General features: G+C 50.9%; 3 protein-coding genes and 1 non-coding gene across 5 annotated transcripts; 1 reads left to right on the top strand and 3 right to left on the bottom strand.

Moving 5' to 3' along the window:
- Positions 1-2,366: 2,366 nt before the first annotated feature.
- On the bottom strand, positions 2,367-4,523 carry LOC112347364. The gene is made up of 2 exons (XM_024678098.1): positions 3,419-4,523; positions 2,367-3,340 (listed from the first exon to the last, which is right to left on the bottom strand). Exons 1-2 carry the CDS (start codon positions 4,508-4,510, stop codon positions 2,942-2,944), a joined length of 1,491 nt encoding a protein of 496 aa, XP_024533866.1. The 5' UTR covers positions 4,511-4,523; the 3' UTR covers positions 2,367-2,941.
- Positions 4,524-5,125: 602 nt separating this feature from the next.
- Positions 5,126-5,209, bottom strand: TRNAL-CAA. Its single transcript has one exon. It is a non-coding gene; the product is annotated as a tRNA-Leu (tRNA).
- Positions 5,210-6,095: 886 nt separating this feature from the next.
- Positions 6,096-8,435, top strand: LOC9641636 (serine/threonine protein phosphatase 2A 57 kDa regulatory subunit B' theta isoform). Its single transcript, XM_002973320.2, has 3 exons — positions 6,096-6,292; positions 6,357-7,765; positions 7,829-8,435. The coding sequence occupies exons 2-3, from the start codon at positions 6,512-6,514 to the stop codon at positions 8,198-8,200; spliced, it is 1,626 nt and encodes a 541-aa protein (XP_002973366.2). The 5' UTR covers positions 6,096-6,292; positions 6,357-6,511; the 3' UTR covers positions 8,201-8,435.
- Positions 8,436-8,585: 150 nt separating this feature from the next.
- Positions 8,586-10,411, bottom strand: LOC112347365. 2 transcript variants are annotated; one of them, XM_024678099.1, is made up of 3 exons: positions 9,175-10,411; positions 9,068-9,118; positions 8,586-9,002 (listed from the first exon to the last, which is right to left on the bottom strand). In XM_024678099.1, exons 1-3 carry the CDS (start codon positions 9,443-9,445, stop codon positions 8,770-8,772), a joined length of 555 nt encoding a protein of 184 aa, XP_024533867.1. In that variant the 5' UTR covers positions 9,446-10,411; the 3' UTR covers positions 8,586-8,769. The 2 variants fall into 2 exon arrangements, with proteins under 2 accessions (XP_024533867.1, XP_024533868.1); XM_024678100.1 differs by having other exon boundaries at positions 9,068-9,112.
- Between the last annotated feature and the right edge of the window lie 324 nt (positions 10,412-10,735).

Below are 10,735 nucleotides of genomic sequence, written 5' to 3'. Positions count from 1 at the left end.
AAAACATAAACTTCCTGATCAGCTTCAACCATTCCATCCCTGAAACCGTTCATGGAACTCAACCCATGCTGAGAAAAGAAAGAGCTCCTTCCTAAATCGCATCTATGGAATCACTAAGAAAATATGGGACCAATACTTGATTCGTGTTACTTCTCGGACATGGTCAAAAGCTACATCCTCATGACCTCCCAAGATTTTGCCACCTCAAATGGAACCCATTGTCAAGACACGCACTGGAGGAGCTCGCCACCACCATTAGTATCCTCACCCTCCTTGAGTGATTTTGGAGATGGAATTGTTCAAGCTGGGCAGGAAGTTTTTGTGCAATAATGATGCCAATGTTTTGTAGCTGCAACAAAAAGCATGGGTAGTTTCGAGGAAATGTGAGTGGATGATGAGTTTCTGGAGGAGATTAACGGAGTTCAATCTGTCTTCATGGAGAAGCAGCCGCTTGTCGAGTTTGAATATATTCTATGGATCTGGAAGCATGGATGGCAAATACTTTCAGACTGATGTGTTTGTGGAGGAGCTCTTGTCGATTGAGGACAGCACCATGGCAACATGGAGTCTTGGAGCCACGAGTAGAGTTTGATAGGCAAATTTTGGAGTAATTTGAAATATTATAATTACAATTTTTTGGACTGCCACAATATCAATGGGCAGTGAGGAACAATCTGAGTTCCATGGACAATCTTCACGACGACGTTCTCATCTGGATCCTGTCCCTCCTCACCTCCTCGCACTGGTGAACAAGAGGTGGGCACAGCTGGCAAGGCTCGTCACGCATTTCAGGTTGGAATCTACCGGTGAACATGAGCAACGGGGTCTCCTTTGGCAGCAGCAGCAGCAGCAATCTCCACTCCCTGTCTTTGACAGGTTCCTCAAAACAGCTATGCTCTTGTCTTGACTGGCTACCGGTGATTGGAAAAACCCTCCACTCCCTTACCATCAGCGTCAGTGTGGATGGTTTCTGGTCCAGCATTCTCACCTGCCAGCAGCTAAGGTGCCTCCAGATCAACGATGGTGTCGAGCTTGGCGGCCCTCTTACGACCAAGGCAGCGGCTCAATTCTTCCCGCGCTCGTCTACTGCACGCTTCCAGACGTGGCCATGACGAAGCAGCTCCTGCCCCTCGCTCGTCCACTTCCGGCTGATCCAGCTGCTGGTGGAGTCGGCTGGGACGCATTTGCTCAAGAGTCACAGCCTCGGCTGCCTGGTGATTCGCGCCCACAGGGCCCTGGCAGGAGCGTTGCCAACTTTTCTCTCGTGCTCGACATGCCCAAGCTCCAGCGGATTTTTGTCAATGTGGTACCCCGTGTGGAGCTCTCGCCATCTTTGTGCAACGTGGAGTGGGTGTTGCATGGGCAAGTGCAGATTGTCCAAGCTCAACAGGCTCACACTCACCAGTACCTTCCGAGGCAGTGCCCACGTTTGTCAAGAGTCAAGCACCAGTGGCACCAAGCAGCTGGACCTGTGTAGACTTTGAGCCCAGATCCTCAACATAGCACACCTCTTGGTGCCGTTGCATGGCCTTGAGGTGCTTTACATCGCTCAGCTTCAACGTACATTTTGTTTCTCAATGATCATATCTATATTGTGTACCAAGTACAAAGTTTGTGCTTTATAAAGAATACAAGTTAGCCTAATAAATCTTCGGGTTTGTATCGTGGCCGTCCACGTGATGCACGGTTCGGATTGAAAAGAATATACCTCCATTAAAGCATACGAATATACTCGAGTGGTCGCGGGTTCGACTTCCCGGAAATCACTTTTCGCTTCAGAAAACCTTTTCCTTTGCCCTTCTTCTTGCGCCCCTTTTTTCTCTCGTTCGATTTTGCAGAAAGGTCGCCGGGTCGTATCCACGCGTCTCAAGATGTCCATGGAAAAACACCACGCTTGATCACCCGGGCTTTTTGCTTGTTCTTGCGCAAAACAAACCACATTGTCACAGGAACTTATTTAAAATTTAAGCTGGAAAAATACATGCGTTAGCACCAGGGCGAGCTTGGCGCTTTTGTGGAGCGCCTTCGTGTCCACTTCGCCCGACATCAAGATAACGGACTTGGATTCAACCGGGCCATTGATCGTCGTCAGCGCGTCCAGGCCATACATCCCATCGATTCGCCTTGGTGGACAGCTTGTGGGATATCTCGGTTCCAACGATGGTCCCCGTGAACGGGCTCACGACGTGCGAGTACGAGGCATTGAGGATATTGTCTCCATCAACAGGAGCAGCTTTGTTATTGAACAGTTTAATGGTCAGCCTTCAGCTTTTGACGCAGAAGTCGTGATTCACGACTTCAACCGGCCACAATGTAATCTCTACCGTGCATCTCTTCAGTGTCAGCAAGCTCAGCCAAAAGGCATCTCAATAAGAGGAAAATACCTTTTTAAGCTTAAAGAAAACATCGTACAAGCAAAAATTGTATTATTATTCCTCGCAAGCACCTGTGATTCTCGTTCCAAGCTAGAGTTTATTGTTTTCAAAGAAGACTCCACCTTCAACTTCGACTTAGACAGATCTTTGATATGGGCCATCACGATCTGTCATCCGCCTCCCAATAAGCTTGTGCCACTTGGACGCAAACTCTGTAGCGTCGCCCAAAGACATGCGACGGGCGACGCTTGCTCTCGATCATCTGGAGCTCTGCGTGGATGTGATGCGTCGCATCCCCACAAAAGACTTTCGATGGAACTGTAGCGGGGCTCTCTCCTCCTCCACTCCTCGCAGCTCGGCCACCTTATGAGGTTTCATTCCCACGCCATCCATCTTCGATCTCATCGGGCGATCTCCCGGCTGCTGGCTTGGCATTTCGATACACCAGCAGCTGAACCACGCCCGCAAACTTCTTCCCGCTCGCCGCGTAGATGCTCCACCTCTAATCTCAAATGCGTTGACCGGTGGCAGATTGCCAACGCTGGCGTTGACCAGGAGGCGCTGGTTCACGCACACGCCTCCGCGTTCTCGTCGAAACCTGCGCACCGGTGGTGGATTGCAGTGTAGGGCGCCTCCGAATCAAGCTTGGGCTTCATGCAGCGCCAGACAATGCCGCAGTGCGGCGGCATGCCAAAGCGGATGGGATGTACCTTGACACGACCGGGGAACGCTGTGCCGAGCTCCACGATCGCCGGAGGCACCCGGGGCCGAAATTCAGGCGGCTCCTCAATGCACACAATGCCTGTTACTACGAGCTGCGTCACACAGCTGCTGCTCACCACCAGCTCCTGCACAAACTCGATCTCGTCACTGTCCCAGCACGGCACCCGCTTGTTCGAGTAGGAGGTGTCAATGTGCACGCGCAGTGGCGCGTGCCTGCTGCTCCACCCCGCAAGGCTCAAGCTCTGAAACACAAAAAGCAGTCCAAATTTGTAACTGGTACACAAATATAGACACGATCCTTGAGAAGAAAAAATATGTACCTTGATGGTGAGACGAGCAATGTAAAGCGCCTCAAGGCCATGGAACGACTCCAAGAGCTGTGCGAGGTTAACGGATCTGGGCTCGAAGTCGGCCGAATCCATAAACAGGTCGAGCTGCTTGATGCCACTGATGCTCGACCTCCTGCAAACAAACGGCTCGAGAATTCGCTCGACGTGGGCATTGCCTCGGAAGGTATTGCTGAGCGTGAGCCTGTTGAGCTTGGACATGACCAAGCCCTGGATGATTCGCACTTGCCCATGCAGCTTCACCCATTCCACGTTGCACGTAGACGGCGCGAGCTCCACGCGCGGTACCACGGTGACAGACATCCACCGGAGCTTGGGCATGTCGAGCGCGAGAGAAAAGTTGGTAACGCTCCTGCCGGGGACCCTGTGGGCGCGAATCACCAGGGAGTCGAGGCTGTGACTCTTGAGCAAATGCGTTCCGGCCGATTCCACAAGCAGCTGGGTCAGCCGGAAGTAGACGAGCGAGGGGCACAACTCGAGGAGCTGCTTCGTCGTGGCCACGTCCAAGCGTGTGCGTATGAAGCAGTAGACGAGCGCGGGAAGAATTGGAGCCGCTGCCTTGGTCGTGAGAGGGCCGCCAAGCTCGACACCATCGTTGATATGGAGGCACCGTAGCTGCTGGCAGGCGAGAATGCTGGACCAGAAACCATCCACACTGACGCTGATGGTAAGGGAGTGGAGGGTTTTTCCAATCACCGGTAGCCAGTCAAGACAAGAGCGTGGCTGCTTTGAAAAACCTGTCAAAGACAGGGAGCGGAGATTGCTGCTGCTGCCAAACCAGGAAAGGAGACCCTGTTGCTCGTGCTCACCGGACGATTCCAACCTGAAGTGCGTGACTAGCCTTGCCAGATGCGCCCACCTCTTGCTCACTAGGCTACACCAATACAATTGGCGCGAGGAGGCGAGCAGGGACAGGATCCGGATGAGAACGTCGTCGGGAAGATCGCCCATGGAGCACACATTGTTGCGCCTCTCAGTGATCCTCATCCGGTCGACCAAGAAGAGCAGCTCGCTGTGCTGAATCTCGTCCGGAAGATCATCCAAGGCGCTCCTCGGCCTTTTCATCCCAGTGCCCTAAAATCTTGCCCTAAAATCTTGCCTTAAAACAATTAAGTAGCCTCGAGGAATTTATAGGTTCGATACCAGCGAGGAAATGGATGAAGAGTTTCTTGAGGAGATTTTTTCAAGCCCAGACATGGAATTTGATCAGTCTTGGATGGAGAAGCAGCCACATGTCGAGCAAGGGGCTGCCACCACCGCAGACCTATATTCCCCAACAGCAATATGAATCTGGAATAAGCATGGATGGGGCGCGCACAAACACTTTCAGTGGATGATGTGTTTTTGAAGGAGCAACACTTTTCTTTAAGGCAGAGTGTAATTTAAATTTTGCAAAATTTATAAATTTGTGAAGAAAAAACAGCTGGCGAAAATATACATTGCCAACACCGCTGGAATCACAATGTTATTGGAGCTATACTACAACTACAAGATTTAATTAAATAACATCTTTGACGCAGGCAAGAGCTAACATTGGCCTTGATCTCAAGACTTCGCCACCTCATTTTTAAGCAGCTTTTTGCCACGTCATTATTTGAATGCTACGTGGATAAAATCCGGCGGTGAGCATTGAACGCCGCGAATTTTGCCACGTAATAAACAAATTATATAAAAATGCTTTGTCAGAAGTGGGGTTCGAACCCACGCCCTCGGTAGAGGACCAGAACTTGAGTCTGGCGCCTTAGACCACTCGGCCATCCTGACTGACTCCCGCTCAGAGCCAACGTTACAATTCCCTCCAACAAATGATTGGGCGGAGTTAAAAGCCAGATTCCTCCGTTTATTCCCTCCTCCTCGTTTAGGGTCTCCTCTCTTTGCGGCAACGCGATGGGCCTGCCGCTTCCTCCCTCTCTGGCGGTAGCCGCCGCTGCAGCGATTGCCGCCGCCGAGGCCAAGCACCTCCAACAGCAGCAGCAGCAGCGCGCGCCTCTGGAGGAGGAATTCGACGCGATGGACGAGGGGGATGATGAGGAGGAGGAGGAACAGGAAGAACAGGATGAAGAGGAGGAAGAGGAGGAAGGGGAGGAGCCCGAAGCGTATGATTTCGAGGAGGATAATCAACAACAGCAGCCACAGGCGGCGCCGCGAGAGGAGGTCACGCTCATGTGGCTAGGGTTCCAAGTGACGATGAATTCTTCGCGAGATTCCCAGAGCGAGAAGGAAGAGGAAGCGGCCCCGGAATCATCCGCGGCCCCAGAAGCAGCGGCATCGGCAGCGATTTGATGAAAGGAAAGAAATTTCTCTGGTTGAATCCCTCTTTTCGTCGCGGCGGCCATGGCTGTGTGCTTGCTTTTTGTTCCATCTAGAGAGCATTTTCTCTCCAATGTAACAGCGCGGGGTTCGATTCTCTCGTGTAGCAAGAAAAAATTTGTACTGTGGGATCAGACGGCCAGGATTGGGCCACGTTGACGCGGGGTCTGATAAATGGTTTTTCTTTTTAAATGTTTCTTTGTCGCGCATCTAACGGTTGTGACGGCGCCACGCAAGTGTGAGTGTGGTATATTTGGGAATATCTCGTGTTTTTTTCTCTATCGTAAAACCTCTTGGGTAAAAACGTTATTTCTTTTGGGGCTGTAGCTAGGCGCCTAGCGCTGCAAGTATTTTGCCGGCTGCGCAAGCGATAGATAGCGCTAGGGCATCGCGATTCGAGCGCTCCGCCAGGGACTCGAAGCGGCATCGCCAATCTAGCTCCCGGAAGAAGGCGCAGCGACCTCGGCGAAATCGAGCAGCGAAATGGCTGTGGTTGGGGTTTTGGAATCGTCGCGATCAGATCAGCGCTGATGCCAGGTTCTTCTAGCTAGCCAAGCTCCCGAGCTTCCTAAATTTTGGTGTTTTGTCCAAGAGCTTGCAGATCGCCGCCGTGATTCATACACCAGAAGCTGGGGCTGGATCCCAAATCTGCTGTGAATGAATCGATCTGGCGGCATCGAATGGGTCTAGCCTAGTCTAGAGCGGGGTTTGCAAGGGGGCATTTCTTCGATACAGGCGTACGATCTCTTGCCAGGTATGAAAAAGAGATGGAGAAACTTCTTTCCGGTCAAGAGCTCTTCATCGAAGATCGACAACTCTTCCGGCGGGGACAACAAGCCCTCCAGCAATCCATCGCCACTCCACAGCAATGGTAGAAGCCAGGGATATGTAGCACAACAAGGAACAGTGGCTGTGCCGCGATGGAGTACTCCCAATGACGTCATGAACTCCAATTCGATCACTCTGGGGATGGTGATGGGCAGCAAACAGGATCTTAGACACCTTCCTGGGTCACCTGTAGATGGGCCGCCTGCGAATTCCTCTTCCGGATTTGAGCACTTACCTTCGTTCAAGGACGTGCCTAGCTCGGAGAAGCTGGCGCTGCTCGGGAGGAAACTCAAGCTTTGCAGTGTTCTATCTGACTTCACGGATCCCTCGAAGAACATCAAGGAGAAGGAGGTGAAACGGCAGGCTTTGGTCGAGACGGTGGATTTTATAGGCTCTCCAGGGAACATCAAGCTCAACGAGGTGGCGTACGAAGAGATCGTGAAGATGGTTTCGGTGAACTTGTTCCGGTCATTGCCACCTTCGCCGCATTCTAGCTCTGTCTCCGAAGGGCATGATCCGGAAGAAGAGGAGCCAACCATGGATCCGGCATGGCCTCATCTCTCACTCGTGTACGAGCTCCTCCTGAGATTTGTTGCGTCGCCGGACACGGATGCAAAGCAGGCTAAGAGGTACATTGATCATGCATTCGTACTGAGGCTGCTGGATCTCTTTGATTCGGAGGACCCGCGCGAAAGAGATTACTTGAAGACCATCCTTCACCGGATTTACGGGAAGTTCATGGTCCACCGTCCATTCATCAGGAAGGCTTTCAACAACATTTTCTACAGGTTCATCTTTGAGACGGAAAAGCACAATGGCATTGCCGAGCTTCTTGAGATCTTGGGGAGCATAATCAACGGCTTTGCGCTGCCACTCAAGGAAGAGCACAAGTTGTCTCTCGTCAGGGCGCTGATTCCGTTGCACAAGCCGAAATGTGTGACACTCTACCACCAGCAGCTTTTATACTGCATCACTCAGTTTGTGGAGAAAGATATGAAGCTGGCGGACACGGTGATCCGGGGCTTACTCAAGTACTGGCCGATCACTAACAGTCAGAAGGAGGTGCTGTTTCTTGCCGAGTTGGAGGAGGTTTTAGAGGCGACTCAAGCACCAGAGTTCCAACGCTGTATGCTGCCGTTGTTTCGGCAAGTCAGTCGCTGTCTCAACAGTTCGCATTTCCAGGTACATTTTGGTGTTTCCCCTTGGTTTCTTTTGGTTTGCGGTCTGATTTGCTGGTTTTTATAGGTGGCGGAACGTGCTCTGTTCTTGTGGAACAATGATCATATTATCAGCCTGGTGACTCAGAACCGGCAAACAGTGCTGCCTCTCGTGTTCTCAGCATTGGAGAGAAACACCAGGAATCACTGGAACCAGACCGTGCACGGCTTAACTGTCAACGTACGGAAGATGTTTCTGGAGATGGACAAAGATCTTTTCGACGAGTGTCAGCGCAAGTATCTTGAGGAAGAGGAGAAGTCGAAGGGCCTGGAAGAGAAACGGGAGAACAACTGGAAGCGGTTGGAAGCAGCTGCCGCGTCTAGGGTCGAGGCTACGGGTGGTTCGAAGACCAACACGCTTGGTTTGCCGCTGGGTGCGATAGCTGTTGCTGGAAGCTGAGCAGGCCAGATGGATCCTTGTTCAGTTTCTTCTTCAGCGAGCTCGCGAACGTCCCAGGTATTTTGCCACGGGCGTTTTGCGTCGAGAGAGATCTTTGTGCTTACTCACGGGATCGTGTATCTATATTTACTAGCGCGGCTCCTTATGAGGTGGAAGATCAGCGACACGACTTGAGAGTGTGTTTCAAATGAATCAAGGGGCTGTTTCTTGTATAAAGCAGATTTCTCTTACTTTATTGTGTATTTTTCCAGGCACATTTCTCAAAGTCTTGAGTCTTGAGTCATGGTGACTTTTGTGTGACGCTTGACCCCGTCCCTCTCGAGTGAAGGTGTTCTGGTAAGTTGTCTCATTTATTTGTTTGTTTGTTAGTTCTTGACATCTTGCTCGTACTTGTGTCAGGTGTCGTGCGTTTACAAAAGTTTTCGAGATTTATTGGCTCGAAGGGGATGGCTGAGCATCACTTGCGATGGAAGATCGGCATCAAGCAGCGGTGGTTAAAGCTAGAGCATCCCCGAAAGAAAAATGAAGACGAAGAATTTCAGGTACAGTGAGATTCGGAAGCTCTCTTGTTACGACGACCACTTTATTGCGAGTATAGCGAGAGCAGCTGCTAAAAGAGGTACATGGTTTGTAAGACACAGGGATCCGGAGGAAGCCGCAGCAATTGTAGTGCCCGGCGGCAGCTGCACAGCTGTTGCGTATTGACGCTCTCGAGGATCAATAAGTCGAGGTGGTGCTGGAGGTGGTGGTACATCGTCGTCCGTATCATAACAGTAACTCAACTGCTGATGACGGTGATGTTCTGAGGACACACAGCGTTAAAACAAGGTTTTGAGAAACTAGTCTGTCCCTGCTTTTGTTTCTCACCTCTATGGGTTTGGACAAGAGTTACTGCTGCTGATGCTGCTGGTGCTGTATCTGGCCAGGAGAGAGTTGAGCTCTCGATCGCTAGAAACTGAACCACAGGTACGTACCTTGTTTGCATTGAACTTGCAGTTGTTCCATCTCACATTTTGCTGGCAGATCAACCGGGACAAAAGACTTGGTGGCGTTGAGAAGCACTTCGCAGGTGCAAGATTCGGCAATTCCCTGGAGATTGTCGCAGCAGGCCTGCGTCGGCCAGTCGTGCGGAGATTGGGAACACGGTTGCAACATCAGTGTTACTTGCTGGATGTTACACGCTCGTGAGCCAGCAACTGCAGCAGCAAGAACGAAGGATAGAATGGCGACGAGTGTCAGAGCCATGGAACGCCTTCACTTGCAGTCGTTCCTTTTTAAGTACAAACAAGACGTGAATTCCTGGGGTCGCAAAGCATCAGGTGCAACACAAGCGAGGTTCCAAGCGTACGAAGGTCTGTTAAAAAGTGCTCACTGTTTGATTGTAATCGAGCTTATGTCCAGGACGAACAGCTTAGTCAAAGTGATCCCCTCTCGATCTTCCTGAGGTAAGCTTGCCAGATATCAACGATTTCCTATTTCTTGCAGAGACGCACACCTTCGTATATTGTCTCCATCGACAGTTTAATGGTCAGCCTATGGACATCGATCGGCTTTTGACGCAGAAGTCTTGAAAGTTCACGACTTGGAGTTCGCCAACCGGCCACAATGTAATCTCTACCGTGCATCTCTTCAGTGCCAGCAAGATCCGGAGGCGACGCCAACCTCATCTCGCTGGATTTGATACTCCTCGAAAGTGGTCACGTACTGAGAGTAATCGTTGGAGAGGCCAGCGATGACGACGCGAGTTTTCGGACCAAATTGGCCACGCTTTAGCGATGAGAGTTTCTTTGACGACATCTCTCAATCGTCGTCCTGCCATGGTACTAAACTCGTCAAAGACAGCTGCTGCTGCCAAACCTGAAGTGCGTGACTAGCCTTGCCAGATGTCTTGCTCACCAGGCTACCCCAATACAATTGAGCAGGGACAGGATCCGGATGAGAACGTCATCGGGAAGATCGTCCATGGAGCACAGATTGTTGCGCGTCTTGGTGATCCTCATCCGCTCCACCAAGAAGAGCAGCTCCGGAAGATCATCCAAGAGACCTTATTGATTTACTTGTTCTCGTGTAAATGAGTAAGCCACGTAGGAGAAACGCGAACGTATAACTAGCTGCTCAATATCCCGACAGAGATCAACAAGGCACGAGTAGCTGTTTGTCTTCGATTTTGTTTGCGAGCTAGTACCATCAACTAAAGCCTTGCATGCAAGCATTGAGAACACCACCCGACAGTCTGCACTTCCTTGTAAGAACTGGATAGAAGATAATTATTTCTTACCAAGAGCCTGATCGGTTTTCAGTCATTTTAGCCGCTAAGGCGATCAGAAGGTTGTATTGATGTTCGTGCGTGTATGATCGAGCATGTACACAATCTGGAAAACCGAAAGTTACTCACGAGACCAATAGCTAAAACACTTACGTTTGTCAAGAGCAGCTGTTGGATCCAGTCCAAACCTTTCCGCGATGGGAATGATTCCATCGGGACGGCTGCAAGCATCGTTTAGAATTCACAGCAAAGAAATTAAAGGAAAACGA

Source organism: Selaginella moellendorffii, unplaced genomic scaffold, assembly GCF_000143415.4.
Source record: "Selaginella moellendorffii unplaced genomic scaffold, v1.0 SELMOscaffold_21, whole genome shotgun sequence".
Taxonomy (NCBI): domain Eukaryota; kingdom Viridiplantae; phylum Streptophyta; class Lycopodiopsida; order Selaginellales; family Selaginellaceae; genus Selaginella; species Selaginella moellendorffii.
This window is presented reverse-complemented; position numbering and strand designations above follow the sequence as displayed.